The 22,315-nt window shown below is 33.4% G+C and overlaps 1 protein-coding gene across 2 annotated transcripts in view; it reads right to left on the bottom strand.

The window, feature by feature from the left end:
• Window positions 1-13,931: 13,931 nt before the first annotated feature.
• LOC145673245 (NAD(P)H oxidoreductase RTN4IP1, mitochondrial-like) overlaps window positions 13,932-22,315 on the bottom strand; it is a 50,728-nt gene continuing 42,344 nt past the window's right edge. For both annotated transcript variants that reach the window (XM_081742760.1, XM_081742769.1), the window contains exon 10: window positions 13,932-14,076. In XM_081742760.1, the coding sequence (XP_081598886.1) occupies window positions 14,037-14,076 (40 nt within the window). In that variant the 3' untranslated portion in view covers window positions 13,932-14,036. The remainder of the gene's footprint in view (window positions 14,077-22,315) is intronic.

Below are 22,315 nucleotides of genomic sequence, written 5' to 3'. Positions count from 1 at the left end.
TTATTTTCATTTATTATGATTTACTTCTAGGCTTTAAATAATTTGGAAGTTTAAAAAATTAAAATTCGTTGACTATAATTTACAATTAATAATATGATTATTTAAGTTCCATTTACATTTGCTCTAAAAAGTAGATAGTGCTAATTTACAAATGATGAAAAGGAACCAATTTGTAATGTATAGAAATAGAGATGAAGTACTATCAATACCGAACCACCGTCAGTAATAGACGCCGATCTGTCTCCTGTCTCTAACTCGAATTTCTGAATAGGTACTCGGACTTCTCTTACATGTGAATCAACGCATGAAATTTCGAGAAATAGGTAGGAAGAAAGGCCGTGTATGGCAATGCTATGTGCAAAATTATAAAGAGAAGTCAGTATCTTGCAAATATTGTGAACATAAATGTGTATGCTCAAATGTTCATAAAATGGTGAGACATGTGTCTTCTGGCAGTTACCCAATCTAATTTGTTTATAACATTTAAAAATTTAATATGTTTATAATATCAGTAGTAGAGTCAAGTTTAGAAAATCCACTTACATATAAATTTAAACTGTTTAGCAGTATAAAAGTATGTGGACTTAATATACCATTTTCCCCCACATATTTACTTGCATAGAACATATTGCAAATAAGCATACATCTATGTGTACTCTCTAAGTATAATAAAATAATACCGTTTAGATATACGTTTTAAAGAATTATCTGGAGACAACAGTAATAATATACTGTGATTAAAAAAATTAACTTTGAAATCATAATATAGTAATAGAATGCAATTTTCTTTGTGATTGTACATAAATTCCCAGAATATTCTCATTTTTGGGAATCTTCCCGAAAAATATCTTCCCGGAAATTTGGCCATCACTATATGGGAGGTCGGGTCTTCTGGGAGATTGGATTACTCCTCAGTCGAGTGAAGGGCCCGGGAGTTTTCTCAAGGAAATCTTTAATAAGAAACTTGGTTTTTGATCATTTTCGTGTATTATTCTCTATAATACAACATATGCGGATATTTTTTCAGAAAGTTGTTGGTAGGGGATCAAAGTCTTTCCCCCTCTCCCTCCCGTAACTGCAGAGAAGCTCTTCAATGGTTTTCAGTCATTATGTAAATAGAAATGCAATCTTAGGCAACATACCTTCACTGTATTTCAGCATTTAGATAGCCGGTATGTCTAGTCAAAATCGTAATAAAACATACCGCCTCTGTTTTTTCATTTCTAACTCTGCATATAAGTAAACTAATTGATAAAAGGAAATGAAAACAATATTTAAATCATATCAATAAAATATAATTTGAAATATATTATTTTAAATTATAAATAATATAATTTGAATAGTATGTAGAAGACCTATATGTTACATACCTAAATAGGGCTACATGCAAATAAAAAAACAAAAATAATAAATAAAATATATAAATAATTATAAATAATAAGTAAAACATATAAATATTTTTTTCAAGAATAAAATTATTGGAATATATTTGATATTTTTTTACAGAAAGATAAACAGTAAATTCTGAACAGTTAGTTATAAAAGGAAAACTTCTTCTAATAATTTTCCAGGAGGTAATGTACCTAAAATGGAAGCCACATTTCCTCGCTGAACTGCTATGCTGATGCGTTGTATCAGAAAAGTAGTAGCCCGCTTGTCACCAGTAAGGTGTGCAATACGTTGGCCTACTTCTTTGATGAAACTGAGCCCTTCGAGGCCCCAAATGCCGCTCGATTCAATGGCTACGGGCACGAACATGTATCTATCGAGCAGATCTTTATATTTTCTTCTTTTCTCGCATTCTTTGCCGGCTGCAATAGCTCCTTCTCGAGATGAAGAAAGAGTGAGATTAGATGACGCGAAAGTGTCAGAGCAGGTGAAATCCCAGAGAAGAATCCTTCCCCTCTTCCATGGTACCAGCGTCATGCCATCTGGTCTTTTGCCATCAGGATCTATTACACCCTGCAGGTTCACGAACAGATGGAACATCCGCCGATGTGAGTGCTCTCTAGATAATGTAATTCACGTTCGAATGCCTCGTCTATCCCAAACTTAAATATCAATTTTGTTGTAGGAATAGTATCCTATGTTGTTTTTATTGTTTCAGCTGCTATCACTCCCAAACCTATTGCTCTTGCCACTCACATTTAGGCGTATATTTCTGGTTACTTCTGCAATGAAAAGTCTGTCTCCACCAATTATAAAGTGAGCTTACACTTCCTGTTTGTTATCAGGCACACCACTACCTGCCTGCAGCTGTTGTGAGGTTTCTTCAAATCTCTTTATAATAATGTAGAAACTAGGGCTCAATAATAATATATTTATCAACTTCATCAATGAATATGAAAGATGTGCCACTTTAAAGTACCGACAGGACCTCGTCAGGATGCGGGATATTCTCTCCAAAATCGGGACGGATGCCAACCCTAGCCTAGAAAGTTAAGCGGCGTTTTTTTTTTTTTTTACTTAAGCCCATCTCACACGGACCTGAACTGAGGCCTCAAACCAGATTACAACTTGACAGTGTTGTATCTGAAATTGTATTTTGAGTGTAATGAAGGCTGTCTATCTTTAAAGATAAGATTTTAATAGCTCATTATTTCAGTTTTTATTGTTTTTAAAAACATAAAACATCTATATTTTTACATAATTGTATGATACTTACAGGTGAGTATATTGGTACAGGTTGTCAATCCATTGATCATAGAATAATGTGAACAAACATCCATTAATTTCAATGTAAAATCTACTTGATAAATTACTTTGAACATTTTCATAATAACATTGAAACTATTAGTAAGAATAAGTCTCTTTTGAGGTTCCATGTCAATAACTAGCTTTTTAATTTGGTGAGTTTTAAAAAATTAATTTTTGTAGGCTGTTTTCAAAATATATATATAATATATCTTATACCTGTTGGTAAGATCCTTTATGACCTGGTATATTTATTTATTTTATTTATTTATTTTATTTATTTATTTAAAGAAGAAAATTAATATATTGGATTTATCCAATTATTAAATAATATACATAAAAATACATAAACATATTAAATTATAGTAACAATATACAAAATATTAATGAAAATAAAAGAATAAGAAAAATAACTGTTACAAAAATTAACAAGTAAATTTTCTACTTATAAGTGCTATTACTTCCCTAAAGGAAATCAGACTTCCTAGATTCCCTTTATTAGTAGAGTTTAACGTACCCGGTATTCAGAGATGACAGGACTTCGGACTTCCAGAAGTCATGTCTATCTCCCAGTGTCGGGTAACTTAATGCACTTATTTCTATATTGCGATTTTTTGTATTTTTTATGCAAAGAATAAAACAGATAGAAAATAGCTCACATAAGTAAATGCTTGTGTGTGAGCCTGATTCTCGTGTTTTATTTATTTTATTATCGTAACATATGAGGTTTATTCTTACTTTTAGCTAACAATAGTTTTTTTTAAAAAACACTTTTTAATTCTTTTAACCACTGTAAAATTAACCTTTTATATGTTTTGAAATTACTTTCATCTTTGATTCGGAGTGAGAGTTCATTATAGATCTTCGGAGCTCTGTAATATGTTTGGTATTGAGTTATAGATTTACTCGTTGCTCTAATTTCTAAATTTTTGTTTGTCACATTTCTGGTTATATACGTATGTTTTATTACTTCCAATTTGTTTCTGTTCTTTTTAACATATATTAATACCTTCTGCAAATATAATTTTGAAAGTGGTAATCCTGAGAATTGGTCATAGTCTATCTAGTCTACTTTCAAGTCCCTTTTTTAAACATATTCTTACAATATTATTTTGCTGAACAATCAGAGGTTTTAAATGAGTAGGGTAAGCAGCACCCCAAATTAATATACCATATGTAAGTATACTATTTACAAGAGCATAATATACAGTTCGTAATATTTTTATGCTTACAATGTTTCGTAATTGAACAAATTTACATAATAATTTTCTTAGTATTGTGGCGATATGTGTAATGTGAGAAGACCATTTTAGATGCTTATCAATAAATATACCTAAGTATTTTACTTTATTTTCACTAATAAGAGGACTACAGTTACATTTTTCAGTATTTTGACAGTAATGCAATTTTAGTGACTTGTTTTCTGGTTGTCCTGTTGTAGTTGGTGAAAACGTTATATATCTGTTTTTTTTCAGCATTTAATAATAACTGATGATTATCAAGCCATTGTTTTACTTTCTTCATTTCTGCTTCAGTTTTTTTGAATACATCTGTCCATGTTTTACCAGTAAATATAAGTGAGGTGTCATCAGCAAATGATTGTATATGCCCGTCCATTTTTAAATTACACAAATCGTTTATATAAATTAAAAATTATATAGGGCCTAATACAGTTCTTTGAGGGACTCCTTGTTTTACATATAAATAAGTGCTTTTAAAATTACCTATTTAGACGCCCTGTTTTCTGTCTTTCAAATAACTGTTAAACCAAGATACCGATATACCCCTTATTCCACATCTTTCTAGTTTATTTAAGAGAATTTTGTGTGATATTGTGTCAAACGCTTTAGCTAGGTCTAGGAAAACTGCAACTACTTTTCCAGCTTTATCAACATTTTACAAACAATCTCTGTTAAATTGTATACAGCATCTGATGTACTTTTACCTTTTTGAAATCTATATTGATTTGAAGAAAAGAATTTATTTTGTTCAAGAAAATTAACTAATCTTCTCTTCATACAATTTTCTAACAGTTTAGCAGAGTTAATGAGGATTGATATAGGTCTATAGTTATTAGGGTCAGCCTTTGAGCCTTTTTTATATATAGGTTTTATTACAGCAGTCTTAAAATCATCGGGAAATACACCTGTTTCTAAGCTTAGGTTAAAGATATACTGCAAAGGTTTTAATATATTTGATTTCGTATGTTTCAATACACTTGCTGATAATCCGTCTATACCAGATGTTGTTTTTGGTGATAATTCATTTATGAAGCGTTCAATTTCATGTTCAGTGATTGGAGTGAAGAATATAGAGTTTACTATTTTAGTTTGGGAATCCAAGTTCAAATTTATTTTACCATCAATCTCTTTGTTAACTATTTTTTTGCCAACACTGGAAAAATGCTCATTAAAACTTTCAACTATTAACAATGGATCGCGTTCAAACGTTACTAGACCATTTTTAGTGTTTAGTTCATTTATTTCTACATACTTTTTGTCATTTTTATCTATAATATCTGTTATTACCTTCCATAATTTACTAACATTGTTATTACATAATGTAATTTGTTTTCTATAGTAGTCATTTTTAACTTCTTTTATTGTGTAAGTTTATTTCTATACCTTCTGTAATATTCCTTAAATTCTAAATCATTTTGGTTTTTTTTATTACTAAACGACTTAATCTATCTCTTTCTCTTACAGAGTTGACTGATCCTTTTGTTATCCATGGTTTTATTTTGCGATATTTACTACTTACTTTTTATTTTTATTGTTAATACGTGAAATACTTATACAATTTTTCATTATTTGGATGAAATTCGAAGTTGCAGTATTAACACAATTACTATATATTACCAGATTCCAATTACATTTTTTCAATTTTTAATTTAATAAAGTATAATTTATAATTGTTGTTTCATATGATATTTTTTCCCTCTTTTGCATTGTAATGGGAACATTTACACTAGTGAGAAAGTGGTCAGTTATACTTGTTTGCAACACAGCTGATGTGACATTCAGTGGACTTTTTTACTTTAAAAATATATAATCTATACAAGTCTTACTATATTCTGTAACTCTAGTGTGTTTATTTATGCATGAAACATAACCATGACTATATAGTAAATTTAAATACGTGTCAACACTATATTTTCACAGTGTTTGTCACTTAATATATCTAGATTGACATCACCTAAAAGCAAAGAGCAAGTTGATGAATTTTTAAGGCCATCATTTAGTGATTGTAGAAATGCTTTCTCATCACCACTTGGAGTGCGATATATAGCTATTATGTTACAACCTTCTGCATTATTTAAATGTAAGCGCATTCCAGCGGCGTCAGCAAGATTAAGTTCCGTTACCTTGTCAATGTCAGCTTGCTCGTTTACAAATATCATGACTCCATCTGCACTGTTAAAGACCTATTTGTATAATAACAGCGGTATGCGTTTATGTTAATGTTACAAGTTGCTTCATTTTCCATATTTCTGTTAAGACAATTATATCTATATTTATAGCAATATTTTGTAACAATACTAAAAATTCATCTAAATTTTTTAACACTTCTAATGTTCAATTGAATAATCGTGATTCCTGTTTTATCATTAAATAATTCATTAAAAGAGTCTATATTATCACAGATGGTAGTGTCTATATTTTGGTATAAGAAAATTTCATTAATTACCTGTTCCATCTTGAGTGAAGTTGACAGTCCTGTTGAGCCACTTAGTTTTGCATGTTTTGTAGATCTTCTAGCTTTTTGATATGTTTCACTCGGGATGTTTCGTCTTCCCTTAGAAGCACTTTTCCATCACGCACCCAAACAAATCGGAAACCATTGTTCCTGGCGAATTGTTTTGTTTCGTATAGCACTTTTCGATTGCTTGGTGTTAATTGTTCATTAACAAAAACTCGATTGTTCGGGAACTCAGGTTTGACTTCTGACGCTAATAAACTCTTCTTTTCTCGAAACTTCTGAATCCAGTTGTTCCTAATTACTTTTGAATAAGTTTAGCTATAATTATTTTGGGCTTTTCTCTTCTTGATGTGGGCAGTATATAGGATTTTTGTATATGTTCACTTTTTGTTATTATTCCAGCTGCCTTCGCTACCTTCACCACAATATGATAAGAAGCTTTTTATTTTTCATTTCCTTTAATATTTATTTTCTTTCTTAATTATATCTCTGTGGTAATACGGTTTTATATTTTCAGACTAAATGCAATAATACTCTCTCACCAGTACAATTTATTATAATCAATTTCCATTAGGTTATCTCACATGGTTTACCTCTCTCTAGATATTGTAAATTAACAATTTTAAGACCTCAATATCGGTTTCCTTGTTTAATTGTGACGCCAATACTTATTTATTATACAGAAAATATTAAAAATATTTATTTCTATTAATACAAAATTTTGAAGTTGGATAACTATCATTCAATCCAGCGTATTTAATAGACAATCCATCTCTGATTATCTCATCTATCATTTTCTCTGCTATATGCTTCGTCAATCGAGGAGGAAGTAACCATTTAAATGCATCACATTCGACTAAATACTTTTCCCAAACTTTGTTCTTATCCTTCCAGTCTTCTCAACTTTATATTTCTTTATTCATTTCAAATTATTTCAAAGCAATAACTGACTTTCTCTCAATATTTCCAAGTTAATTTAAGAAATCAATATATTTAGCAACTATTTATTATTGAGAAAATCGTCATTTACTGTTTTTATGAAATATGTCTATAAATGTCAGTCAATACATCACGCATTACAACATACCTCAATTAAAATTTTTAATCACTTTTTAATTAATCGCAGGGGCGGATCCAGGACGGACTTCTGGGAGGCGGTGAGTTGTAATACTGCTACTTAGAGATACCTTTAAGAGCTCAAAACTCTCAGGTGGATTTTATTTATATATAAAAGAAGAAAGCTTCATCTTCTGGGGTGGGCGATCGTCTTCCCCTGGATCCACCCCTGATGAATCGTAAGTAAACTTCATCTGACTGATTAAAATCGCATAACGCATAATTATAGACAGCAGCTTCCGCAAAATATACAACAATATTTACATTTGTTCTTTCATTTAGAGATACGCTCTTTCTTCTACTATAAGTATTTATATACATTGACCTATTTTTAAGGAATTTATCTGCTCATAATACATTTGTGTTTCTACGTGTTATATTCTTAAAAAAAGCAATAAAATTTTCATGCATCTTAAAATAATCATTATTAGCAATATCTAAATTTATTTTTCCTTGTGAAACACTTCATTTAGAACGTTTTTTCAAATAAATAATTATCAAATTTGCTAGTATCTTTAATCTGATCCTGACTTCTATCAGTTTGAATAGTTACAATTACAAAATCAGGGATATTCAAGTGTCCTGAATTAAATTGTGTAGTTACATCAAACTCAAAAACTGGTCGTGTTACTGCTTTTGGAATACATTGATACATATTAAATGAATACATGGTTTTCGGTTACTTCAATATTTCTAACTACCTCGCGCTCATAATTAGGTTCGTATTTAACAATTGGGATTTTGTTACCATATTGTTTTTGTTATTTTTTTCATTATAAAGTGCAGTTGAGCCCCCTCCTCTTCTAGTATAGTTTATACTAAACATCATTATTGCTATTGTCAACCCTTTTTCCACATTATATCTTTACAATCGCTTATAAAGCCGGGTTTCAGTCCTAATTGAAATAAAATAGTAAAAGACCTTTTAAATAAATTATAATCTATCATCTGTTTCGAAACTGGTTTAGAAACTGTTTTAAGTAGGAAAATTCAAGTTCAGAAATTTTTAAAATTTCAATCCCAGTTAAAGTAATTCCAGGCAATTCAATTTTATCTATATAACCTCGATGCTTTCTAATTTCTATTTGTGAGAAAAGAATGGAAAGAACTTATCTATAGGTTTTATCGTATCATTTCCACCAAATGCTTCTTCAGCGAATGTTTCCATAACATCAAATTTCATAAAACAATCTGCTTTATGAGGATGGATAAACTTCCCTTTCATCCTCTGTCATTGTTAGGTTCATTCAAATTATTAAATGCTCATCCGTTTGGTGGAAAACTCTGTAATGGATAATTAATATTTTCAATTATATCCATTTATTATAGATAAAATCTTTGTAAAAACACGGTTGTAGTTGCTCCGCCAAAACCAATCAAATTGCCATCCTAATCTGTTATTTTTAATTTATTCATTAAACTTGTCTCTTGTTACAGGAAAAATAAACTATTAAAAGGCCTCTAAGAAATTTTATGATTAAACTCTCTTTCTGTTGTAAATGGCTCTATTACTCTATGGGTGTAAATGAGAAAAGAAGATGATGGAGAAGGGAAGGTTAGGTATTTGTGTTTATATGTTGATGACTGTTTTGAGATTTAAGAAGGGTCTAAAGAGAAGTTGGTAAATTTTGTAAATAGCATCGAGGATAAGGGAAAAACATAGAGTTAGAGCTTGAGATAGAGAAAGAAGGTAGCCTTTGTTATCTGGATATTTTAATGAGCAAAGAAGGGAGAAGAATTAGAACACAATGGACCAGAAAGAATGCAATGCGGGTATTTATTGTAATAAGAAAAGTAATGTGGGCAAAAGCACAAAATTTAATCTTATAAGAATATGATGACAAGAATTACCAACATTAGTAACAAAAATGTAGGGGAGAACATTAAGAAGTTAGAAGAACTGTTATATGAGAAGATGTATAGTAGGAGGGATTTTGTAAGGCTTCTGTATGTTCCAGGAAAGGTCAAGAAGGGGAGGAAGGTAAATAGGTAATACGGAAAGGTATTATTGGGAGACAAAAGTTCTTAAAAAGATGTTAAGAAAGTAGTTTGTGAGAGTGTACAGAAAAGGCAGTAGGAAGTTGTTAGAGTTAGTAAGAAGTAGAGGGGGAGATAGAAAGAAAAGGCAGTAGGAAGTTGTTAGAGTTGGTAAGAAGTAGAGGGGAGATAGAAAAAAAGGTGTTATATATTGTATAAAATGTCTAGATTGTGATATGAAATATATTGGAGAAACGGGTAAATTGTTGAATGAAAGAATTAAACAACATAAGAGTGATGTAAAATATAATAGAGAAAGTAGTACTATATTCAAACATGTCAAGGATAAAAGACATAAGGTGGACTGGGAGAAAGTTATTGTGTTAGAATATGAAGAAAGTATGTTGCCTAGGAAATGGAAGGAGGCATGCTGGATAGAAAAAGGAGATAAGAACTTAATGAACTGGAGTATAGGCTTGAATATTAATAAAAAATGGAAAACGCATATTGACAAACACAGGGAATTATATGTTAATTCTGCTTCATGATGTTTTTCTTGTTATTTTGAGATGTTCTCTCATTGGTCGAGTAGTCTTAGATTTGGACTATATGATTGGTTGAGGCTGTCTTCAACGGGCGTCGTTGATTGGCTACCTTTTCCGACCAATGAGGGAGCAGGTAGGTTTTCGTGGCTATTATATTAGTATTGTTACATTGCAAATAGATTTAGTGTATGTGTGATGAGGATCTTGGTTAGAAGATCGAAACGTAACATGTAAAGTATTAATTTTTATCAATAGTACAGTCTTGTTCAGCAGTTCAGTGTTCTATTTCTGATTGACCGTATTAAACAATACGAAGACGAATAAAAGAAATAAACAGTTAGACCACATTCCTATTTAATCAAGATCTAATTTCTAGATGTATTATATCAAAGTAATTACCAAAACTACAACACATACAAATGAAAAAGTTATTTCCACTTAAGGAAGATATTTTCCAAGAATATAAAAGGGGCGTATAACTATTAAAGTAAAAACAATAGAAACAGCAATTCAAAAGCAATTTCGAACAGTTATAGTTGAAAACGTAGAAGGATATAAAGGCCCAACACAATTTCTAAAAATGAATGAAAGAGCTGATATTAATAAAATCAAAGAATTAGAATTGAACTCGGTAAAGTTAATCTTGTATTCATCATTGACATTATTAGAGATCAACAAATGCTAAAATTCAATTCTAAAATATCAAATGAGAGACTATTAAAGTCAACCGATCTAGATGAATATTTTTACCATGTTAAACAAAAACATTTAAGAGAAACCGAAGAGTTTGAAGGTAAAGGATCAGAATGGTTGTTACATCAAATCAAACATCTAGAAATCAGATTAACAAATATATACTTCTAAGAACTTCTTTTATATTGACCTTCCCAAAGCAATTAGAAATAAAAAAGCAATAACTTTGTTAATAATAAAAATAATAGATGTTTCTTTCATTCTACTGCAACTGAAAATTGGTGTTTTCACTACAAAGACCTTCACACTAGAATCAATTACTTAATGAATTTCAAAACAAATACTCTGATGGAATTGAATTTCGTGTTCAATTAAAAATATATAAAATTTTGTAAAAGAATATATTAATAAGCGTTTATAGGTATAATAAAAATGTGTAAAAATATATTTGATAGGCGTTACGTCAGTCATCAATATGCGATTTTGACTTTCTTTTACGAGGTGCATATTATGAACTAGACTCTGCTATTCTGTACAATTAACAAAATTATCAATGTTATTTTATTCTCAACTAGTTCAAAATGAAACATCAAATAAACATGTACAACTGCGGACTTTTAAATCCTATCTTTTCAAAGCAATTTTGTACTTCTGTAACTAGCGTAGCATCGATAATTTTAATACGTTATTCAATCACATGTAACTTTTTTCATTCTGAAAAGGTATCGTATCTAGATGTGCATAAAAGAATGTGTTCGATGCTTCCAATTATTATAATTTTTAAACAATTTTAAATTTGAAATTTTTATTTGGATAAGAAACGCTAAAACCAAAATATATTTCTTATCTTTCGGTACATGCTAATGTAATCACCAAAGTTTTTTCCAGTATCTTGAAACATCTTGTCTGGGAGTTTAAAGTACTAATTTGATATTAATATTTTAAGAGGTGTTGGATCGGTGAGTAACCTATAAATATATCAGTGAGTGATCAAACAAAACCCGTCTGGTACCTCTGGCAGGAAGAATTGACGGCATGAGATGTTATTGTTGTAGTGATAGAGAGGCACGTATACTTGTGGCATTAATGTAATAACCATTGTGAAACGTTTCTCGGCTTTGCAGGAATAAGTTTTGAACTATTTTTATCCATTAAAGCACATTAAGAGCCAATCCAGGACTATTCTCATTGCATAATAGTGAAAACTATCACATTTCATTTTTATTGATTAGTAGAGACCGATGTTAGGCAAAATGCCTATTCTTTAATATTAAAGATATGATCAAAAATAACGTTTCAAAGTTTATGTGGGAGGTTATAGTTTCGATTTAAGCCAATTTTATTTTGCCTATTTTGCCTATTTCGGCCTTTACTGCCTAAATAATTGCTTTAGTGCCTAATGTTGCCTATTTTATGGATTTTCTTTAAAATAAACCTTTATTGGGAAAATATATAATTTATACAACATAAATAAAGACGCATATATACGTATAATAAGTGTTTGTAAATACAAACACGTGCTACGTTACAATGTACATACAGGGTGAACTTCAAAGATGTGCATATACTTTGGGAGGTGATTAATTACATCGAAAGAAGACAAAAAGTCATCTTGTATTTTGTCGAATTCTGTGTCGTGTACGAGTGACAGTGGTGCCAACTTGGAATCGAAAATCAAATCTTGACAATTGAAACGGAACAGATAGGTGTGCACATACGTTGAGAGGTGATTCGTGACATGAAAAGAAGACAAAAAGTCCTATTGTATGTTGTCGAATTCCTCGTCGTGTACGAGTGACAGAGGTGCCAACTTGGAATCGAAAATCGTACACATACTTCGACAGATGATTAGTGACATGTAAAGAAGACAAAAAGTCCTCTTGAATGTCAGGAAACACCTCCCGAAGTATGTGCACACTTTTATGTCTCGTTCCAATTGTCAGGATACGATTTTCAATTTTAAGATGGCACCCCTGTCACTCGTACACGACGCGGAATTCCACAACATGCAACAGGACTTTTTGCCTTCTTTTGATATGCATCATGCAACAGGTTTTCTTTTGATATCACGAATCACCTCCTGAAGTGTGTGCAGATCTTTTAGGTTCACCCAGTATGTATGAATGCATAACAAGCTTCGTTTTTATATGTACAATAAAATAAGATATTAACAAACAGGTATGTTTCTATATTCTTTGAACATTATCTATGACCTGAACCTATTTTAATGGTATTGAGTATTTATCTTAATTATTTCGAGTTGCATTTTAGTGCCTATTTTATTGCCTATTTTAAAAATTTTTAGTGCCTATTTTACAGGTTTTTAGTGCCTAAACATCCGGTCTCTATTGATTAGTTTTGAAGTTAATTTTAACTTTAACCGTAGTGCAAATTCAAGTTTGCGCAAAATTTAGAACGCTTATTATCATTAAGAGAAGATACGAGACTATATGAACTTATTAATGTCAATTTGTTTATACATGTTATATTAACTACCTTTTATAATGTTCTAGAGCTACCGCCGATAGCCTCGATACTCTACAAAATATGCCCTGTTTTAATTACATTCTTGAAATAATGAATATCACCAACGATTACCAATACCGTTCAGTACATTGTGTTTGTGGCCAGCATACGCAGAAATTGAACCGAAACGCAACGTAAAACTTGGAAAAATAGCAAAACACAACGCAAAACTTGCAAAAATCAACTATACACTTATTATCTCAAACTAAAACACCTATTTTATGTTGCGTTGATACAATTACTATGCAATGAATGGGGTCTAGTGTGTTATATGTAATCAATCATTTTATTCTCGTAAAGTCTGCCGTGTTCACGCCAAGCGACCTTTGTGGTAGATAGACTGTATGTCCGTTTTGGGGGGTTCTCCCTTTCCTCAAATTTTCTTCATTCCACCACTTAATTTATTATCACCATTATCTACGTCTCTCTTAGGCTCGGTGTGTAATCGTGGGACATTAAACTCAAACAAGAATCTCACGTTCTCGTGTCCGATTGACCTGGCTTTAAAAGGTTGCTGATATATATGACGAATTATATTTAACTAGAGAACTGTAGTTATATTAAATGCAATTTTAATACATTACACTTAAATATAACAAGTCTTTAATTTTAGGAAGGGTAAACAATTTTTACAGAAAAAAAGAGAGAAGAATAGTATTATATTTGTAACTTTATTGCTTACTACTACAATATTACTGCTGTTTAACTATTCATTCGAAAGTCGTCCTCCACTTCATAATATACGATACCAATAACATTTACCATATGAAATCAAATCACTTGTGTTCACTTTGATATTCTTTCATGAATCAAATGTGTCCGAGTTCTGAAATAAATAAGATAAACTTTTAAACTATTTGTTTACGGAGGACAGGAAGTTAAAGAAAAAATAACAATACAAACAAGATGAACCAACAATGACTACCATCTATTAATTTTTCTACATAACTTTAATAAGAATACAGAGTGGACCTAAAATCGCTTTAACCCAAAACAAATATCGAAGAAATTAAATAAGCGATGTATGAGTGAGCGTTTTGTGTGTAGTGAAACAGGCACTGCTGTGGCTAGAACTGCTAATCATGTTTATTATGTTTTCGTACGTGTTTTGTTCAAGAGTTCTTTAATGAATGAAGTTGTGCCGAGTAGTACAGGGGTTGAGATGAATCGCAAAATTAGACAAAAACATGTTCTCGAGCTACAAGCTTGGTGAAACGAAGCAAAAACACAAATATGGTGACATCAGATTTCGCCAGATTTCTAGGTGTAAAATCACCATCACATCAAGCCATGAGAAACCTAAACCAACGATTCGAACTTACAGGTTTTTTGCATAATGTACCAAGAAGCGAACGATAACGAAGTGTACGAAATGAAGGAAACACTGAACTTGTTGAGGTGGTATTTGGAGCGCTGATGCCATAGAACTATTCCATAGGATTTGAATAAATTGAAACAGCTAATCAAACAATCATTCGAGAGACTGGATGCAAATACTCCCTTGTATCATGATATTTGCAATTTAGTGTTGAAGAGATATATATTTGCATTGACCATGACGGGAGACAGTTTGAACAGTATTAGTAACTACAATAAAGATTGCCAAGTCACCTAGCTTCTTTTATTTTATTTCTTCAAATATTGGGAAAGCAACTTTATTCCCACCCTGTATAAAAATGTTCTCTCTTTCTCTATATATATTCCTATATGTATTTATGTACTAACTCTTACCAAAATAATATAATCCCATGAAGAAAATGCATCTTGCCTGAGAAACATGGTTTGAGACCATCCGAAGCCTGCAGAACAACTCCAATTCGTAGGGGAATGAAACGTGGGCGACATTTGGGGTGAGCAAGGGGCAACTGACCCCTCTGTGTTTGAGACATTCACACTAGTTGGTTGTATACTAATGTATTAAAGAGTGTGAAACTCTTGTGTCGAAGGAGAATCTTTCCCCCTCTGGGAAAACCTGAAATGGCAGTACTGGAATGCAAGCACTAAGTTTTGAAGTTTTCACGTAAATATTTCACCATTCTTCATGCAATGCAGGCAGGAGCGGACCAAGGCAAAATTTTCATCTGGGCAAAGTGACTTTTTGGCACTTCTCCCTAGTCCTAGCCTATATTTTACATTTTATTACAGTACCGTAATTTTAATATTTTAAACCTATTTTTCAAAAAGAAAAATTAGTACGCAAATACATCATATAGGTATATTTAGCAATTAAAAATATACATATGGTATCAATTACATCGTGTTTTAATTATTATTATTATTATTTATGTATCGATATGTATAAAGAAAATATCGAACAGCATTTATTAAATACTACTAATGGTAGCATGATTACTGTTATATTTGTAAATTGTTTTATTATATCAATTGTGAAATCTATGTAACCGACTATGTAAAAATCTATTATAATAACGTGAAATACCAAAAAATACATTACACATATGTTGAACGTGTTTTACGCACAGCAATGTAAACAACCCTTTTTATGTAGGGGTTTATGTCCTAGTAGTTGAAGTCCATAGCATTTATAAAATGTATGAAATTGTATAAAAGCTGAACACTTACATGACTAAAGTTTAATAACAGGATTATCAAGTATTAGAAATCCTCCTCCCAGACACTACTTTCAAAAAGGCCGACAGTCTCCTCCACTTAGGGATGCGCACGAGACGAGTCGAGACAGGATTTTCCTGACAAAATTCGAGTCGAGATAGGATTTTCCTGGCAAAATTCGAGTCGAGACACGGCTCTTTCAATAGAGAAATATACATTTTTCGAGAAGAGACATCACTTTTACAGCACATTTTCGAGACGAGACAGCCACAAATATTGTCTCGTGCGCATCCCTACCCCCACTACCACTTTTAAAGAGTAACACATATAAAATCCAATAACATTCATTTTCTGGGAAAAGTTCATAAAAATCATGGCCAGCTATAAATAATATTAACTCCCCCTCCACTCTTTCTTCTACATGCCATGTCTCTATTTGTCGATTTACCCCCACCCCCATTACTATGAAACTCTCTTCGTCCATGGTGTAATGGTAAAAGATGGTGTAATTGACGCTACTTTACAAGAATATAAACCAAAAAGGACAGTAGAAAACACGTTATACAATTTACTTTTTGAGGCTCGTTATGGCACCTCCCTGATCGTGGCGCTCCGGACAATTGCCCGGATTGTCCTGCCCTTGGTCCATCCCTGAACGCAGGGCCCACATTCCGTAATGGTTTGCTTCAATATAACGCAAAATATTTTAGTTTGCGAAACTAGCCATAACAGAGGTAATTCCTTTTTGCAAATTTTGCGGTACGTTACGCTTCATAATTTTTGCAAAATCTGATACAGAATAAGGCTCCAGCACTCGGATCTGTCAGTAAGGATGGAGATGGATGTTTAAGCTTTCATTTTGCATCATCGATTCAACATTTGCGGAGCGTAACGCAAACTATGTTTTAAGAACTTTCAGCGGTGAGCCTCCGGCCGTAAACGGTGATACAGGCCTTCCGGTCGTAAACGATGATATGCGAATCAATACCCTTTAAGCAAAATAATTGCACATTAAATCTTCGGGTCACTGACATAATATCGTAAAATCATTATGGACATATAATATGGCAAACTAATCTGCAAAACTTGATTGCGTTGACGCTAACTATACGAAATACCTGTTATGCAATCCTCCTGCTTGATTTTATTCTTGCAAATAGGTCACGAATTTCCGATCTGATGCATATCAGGTGAGTTTCCAGGCTAGTCTAAAATATTTACGTCATGTATTTCGAAAAAATCTTTTGACTTTTTTCAGACATGTGACATGGTGTCAAGTCTTGTTAAAAATAGTAGATCGATCCAGTTGAAGTAGTTTAGTCCTGGAACAACTCTGGAATGTAGCACATTGATGTATTTGTTACTAATCATCTCCTTAATAGGGACAAGTAATCCTGGCCCATTGTAGAAAAGTCTATCTTTTATATGCGGCTTAGAAGAAAACTCTGCCCCTTGTTTGTGGCTTTAAGGGCCATGGGCCTTTTGCAGAGGCGTTTTGACGTATGATTAGCATCATACAAAGGCCTGACTACTACAGGATACATACGTTAGTCGAACTCTTTAGTATAGCACTAATCACGTGTCAAAACGACTCTGTATAAGGCCCCATTACTTTATTCAAAGTGTTGTTGAAGATCCCGAAAATGTACCGCCTTATGCAGAGTCGTTTTGACGTATGATTAGCGTAATATTAAAGGCCTGACCACTGCAAGAAGCATATGTTAGTCGAACTCTTTAGTATGGCATTAATCACGAATCAGGACGACTCTGCATAGGCCCATTGTTTTTACTGGATGTTTCATTATTTGGCGAAATCGCTAGACGAATATGTTGAGCCCGTACCTCTTGGACAAGAAAGTGGTTCTCATTAGATAATCAGCCTTTCTTTGTCCAATTCCTTTGAGGCGGTTGATCACCATGGCCTTTGTCAATATTGTGTATCTAGTTTGCCTTCTTGCCTTAAGGCTACCGTGCGTTCTAACAGCCATCGACGAATAGTTGAGTAATGACCGTGAATTCCTGCACGACCAAGATATTTTTGAAGGTCAAACTATTCTTCTGTGGACCAATTTCACTTGCCCGTCACAGTCATCCTTAGCGGCTGTTGCGTGTTTTCAACCGCACTTTCCTTTCCTACATGGAGGAACAGAACCTTTTTCGTTCTTGAGCTAAAGCATTTTACTTACAGGACTTTGGGTCACGCCAATTTAGCAGTAATCTCTCTTTGGATTGGATTTGGTGTATTTTCGTTTAATGTAATAATCTTGCATCTTTCTTGGATTATTCATCTTGCATTGTAGATATACCAAAGTCCACCAAAGCTCACGCACAACTACATCTAACTACAATATAACGTTCTAGAAATTCTGTTAAATTTACAATTTTCTGAAAGAAATAATAATAACCAATAACAATCTTAGGAGCAACATAAATCCGATTATGCTGCTAATTGAAGTTTGATTCCATTAATTTGCACGATGGTGTGTGGCTCGACGCCTTATCCTGATACAGCCATGCTTTGTGAGAATCTGCACCATAGACTGCGAAACCAGCGAGACCAAAACAATCGTCGAATAATACGAGAGTTGAGGCCTTATGCAGAGTCGTTTAGACGTATGGCTAGCGTCATACTAAAGGCCTGGCTACTGCAGGAAACATATGTTAGTCGAACTCTCAAGTATGGCTCTAATCACGCATCAGAACAACTCTGCATAAGGCCGTTGATTTTGGTACTTTTAGCTACGCGGTGGTTGGTGAACTTGCATTATAACTGAAGTATGCAATGATCATGAAACTCTTCGGGAATTTTCCACCGTTTTCTGATACGATGCTTCGGAATATTTTTCTTCCCGTAGGTGCTAACATATTTCCTGGACTTCGTTGCATTCACTTAGATAAACGTATTCCCCATGTAAAGTGGCCACAAACATCCATATTTTACCGGCAAAATAGCGTTCATACATCTTGCGACTGTTTGTGGTACGTTCAGTAATGTGTTGCGGTAACAACTTATGAACTCTACTTTTACGCCATTTGTTTTGATCTAAACCACAGTTAATAACAGTGTTCACCATTTTACTAAGGTTCCCAATTCACTGCAATAACTTTCTGTGTTGCTGGATTCTGATCAGTGACAAGGCCTGCTCTGTAGAATTCCCAACACATCTGTACCTTTTTGATTCAGCATATAGGAGATTTCTTCTTTGGATATTCTGAAACCAAGTCTCTTAACATTGCTTTATCATCTAGCAATAGTACTTTTCTTCGGAACGTGCTATGATGTACCCACGGTGATATTCGCGGCGCCGTTTTATGCTCTAGAAACGTAAGCATTCTACGCATTTCCGAAGTATCTTTCTTACTGCTACGGTTCGGTTCACTTCCGTCTGTTTCTCTGCGACTCTACAAACGCACGTCAAATTCCTTACCATAGGTCGGAAATAACCCTCTGTTTCCACATCTGAACGAAGCTCTCCTTGCTATTTTCACAGTGTTGGTTCGCACGTACTGCAAATTGAGACAACACTTTCTCCACTGACCAGCCTGTTAATCGAATCTCACTACTTGGGGGTTCGTTAAAGATATCGTTTAACAGAGATTAAATAGACTTATGATGAAACCACGTATGCCGATGGCGAGTCTTGTCTTTACCTCCTGCTTCCGACCAAAGCAAACTCTGATACTGATTGTCACAATACTGTGCAGTATCAATTTACACCGATCACTTTGTCCTAATTTTTGACCTCGTTTGAAAAGCTCTGAGGGAAAATATTTTTTTATTGCTGGCCACTGTTATAATCTTTCAGCAACTGGGATCAAGATAAACAAACGTTGCAATAAAAATGAAGCTTAAACTCAATGGGCCTTATGCAGAGTCGTTTTGACGTCTGATTAACGCCATACTACGGTATTGACTAACGGGTGGTTATCAAAATTGTATTCAGAGACTCTGATTAGGACGTAATATTTGACGAAGTTAATCACATGTGACTAATTAATCTAGAGCACAGGCTAATATTTTACCCACGGTTTAGCGTGCGACACATTTCGTATTTCATGTGTTTTCATTTTTACAGACTACGCATGCGCTGATCTACTTTTCCGTAGTTGCCACATTTATTTTTCTCACCCGATACATTTGGGTTATATAAGTTAATCATACCCAAATCAACTTTTTTGTTGTACTCAAAGTAGACTCTGAATACCAAAAAGTGCATCTTCCTTAGTAAAGAGTTAGTATGCTACTAACTAGTCTGTTACTAAAACTCGATTAACCAATTCTCTCTGAATACCGCCCAATGAAAATATTACTTGTTTATATTTAACTAGCAGCGTTCACCCCGCTTCGCTGCGGTCACCCCGGAACGCAATAAACTTTGTTACTTAGATAATTTTTACTTTTTCGCTTTCAAGTGATTTATAGCGCCTGTTAGTTATGTTAACCCGCCGAGTCACAGGGTCATGCGGGTTGCATATAAATACGTTTATTTTTATACCTATGATGAACTAATAACAAAGGATTTCTACGTATGGACACCTGAATGGTCAATTATCTCAAGACACTGGTAATTGAAAATTAAAGTGATATGATAAAAATCATCTAGGGTCCACATCCTAACAACCCCCCAAAAATGAAAGAAATCGGTTCAGCCGTATTAGCGTGATGAGCGGACAAAGGATTTTTTCTACGTATTGACACCTGATTGGTCAATTATCTCAAGACACTGGTAATTGAAAATTAAAGTGATATGATAAAAACCATCTAGGGTCCAAATCCTAACAACCCCCCAAAAATGAAAGAAATCGGTTCAGCCGTATTACCGTGATGAGCGGACAAAGGATTTTGTGCGTTCTCTTTTATATATATAGATTCTGATTAAAAAGTAGGAAAAGTTGACCTTTTAGACTTCCAAACTACACTATACATAAGTATCGGAAGTCAAAACAGCTATTTCCGTCTGTCAAGAGGAATCAGAAAAAGACGGTAAGAGATACCGAGAAACAGTGTCTTTGGAATCGACGCGTTCAAGAGTAAATTCCATCTCACCGTTAAGTTTGTAGTCAAATCATCATTTCAGGTTTTAACGTTGATCGCTGTAGAGTTGAGTTGATTTTAATTTAGCGTCCCTTTCAGCAGCGAGGCTATATAAGACGTGGACCTGCTGATAAACGTGGAATCCGAACCACATGAGCTCCCACCGGGAATTTGATCGCTGTAGAGTAAACACGGTAGTGACAAGTGACAAGCGCTTCTCGGAGTCGATTCAACATATCAAGAAAAAGATATCTTCTCCTACATCTCTCTACTAAAACCGGAAGTGGAAAAATTAACCACTATTTTACGTTTGAATGCTGATCCCCATAGAGTAAAAAGGTATGAACAGAAAAAAAAGCTTTTTTCCCTTAAAAAAAAAAAAAAAAAAAAAAAAAGATTCAGCGTCACGACAATAGGTTCCCTCGCATTCGTGAACCCTCTAGTAAAACCAGAAATGGTAGAAATCAATTATTTTCAGTTTCGACGTTGATTGCCATAGAGCAAAGACGGTAAGAAATAGTGAGGTGGTCTTGGAATCGATTCAGCGTCCGAAGGATACGTTCCATTTCTTACTTAACACTCTATTTAAAAGTGGTACAAAGGAACAATTTCCGGTTTCAACGTTGGTGACATGGAGTTCTTTTGGTATCGATTTAGAATTCCAAGAATAGGTGACATCTCATCCGTAACCTTGTATTCAAACCGGATGTGGAAGAAATTAATAATTTCCGGTTTTAATGTCGACCGCGATACAACAGACTCAGCGTTTCAAGAAAATATACCATATTCATTCGAACATCTACTAAAACCAAGGAAGGTAGAAATTGACAACTACTTACGGTTTTATTATGGGTTTCCAAATGTATAAGCGGTAAGAGACAGCGAGTAGTTGTTTTCTGCAACTAAATAAGGGTCTGTAAAATATGATCTATCTTTGACTTTATTCCTCTAGTGCAATTAGAGGTTGTAGAATATCTACTACCACTTCCGATTTGAATATTAATCTTCATATGGCAAAATCAGTAAGCAACAGCAAGAAATGGCTTTTTCATATGACTTTAAGGCCTCAAGAATAAGTTCCATTTCTGGCATTATTTATGTATTGAACTGGAAGTTATAAATCTAATATGATCGGTTTTAGTATTGAGTTTTCATCGTTTGGATCTACCGTAGTTTCACAATGTGAGACGAAACTAACTTATTTTTCTTTTAAGTATGGCTTTTCCTTCGAAAAATTATATAGGTAGGACAACTTGTTTCTCACGTCATCCAGGAATTTCAGATCGGATTACGCATGCACTGTAGGTCAATACGGCGGGCATCCTACACCGAGTCTGGGATGAATTTGAGATTACCGTATGAATGTGTATCGTATGACCTAGACTACATACAATGAAGATTGTAATTAACGTATGAGAAGCGGTAAGAAGGTTCACCTGCTGACATTGTGCCAGTCTAC

The sequence above is a fragment of the Thermobia domestica genome, chromosome 2, assembly GCF_964235325.1.
Source record: "Thermobia domestica chromosome 2, izTheDome1.hap1.1, whole genome shotgun sequence".
In the NCBI taxonomy this organism is placed as follows: Eukaryota; Metazoa; Arthropoda; class Insecta; order Zygentoma; family Lepismatidae; genus Thermobia; species Thermobia domestica.
Note: the sequence above shows the minus strand (reverse complement) of the source record. Positions and strands in the feature narration are given on the sequence as shown.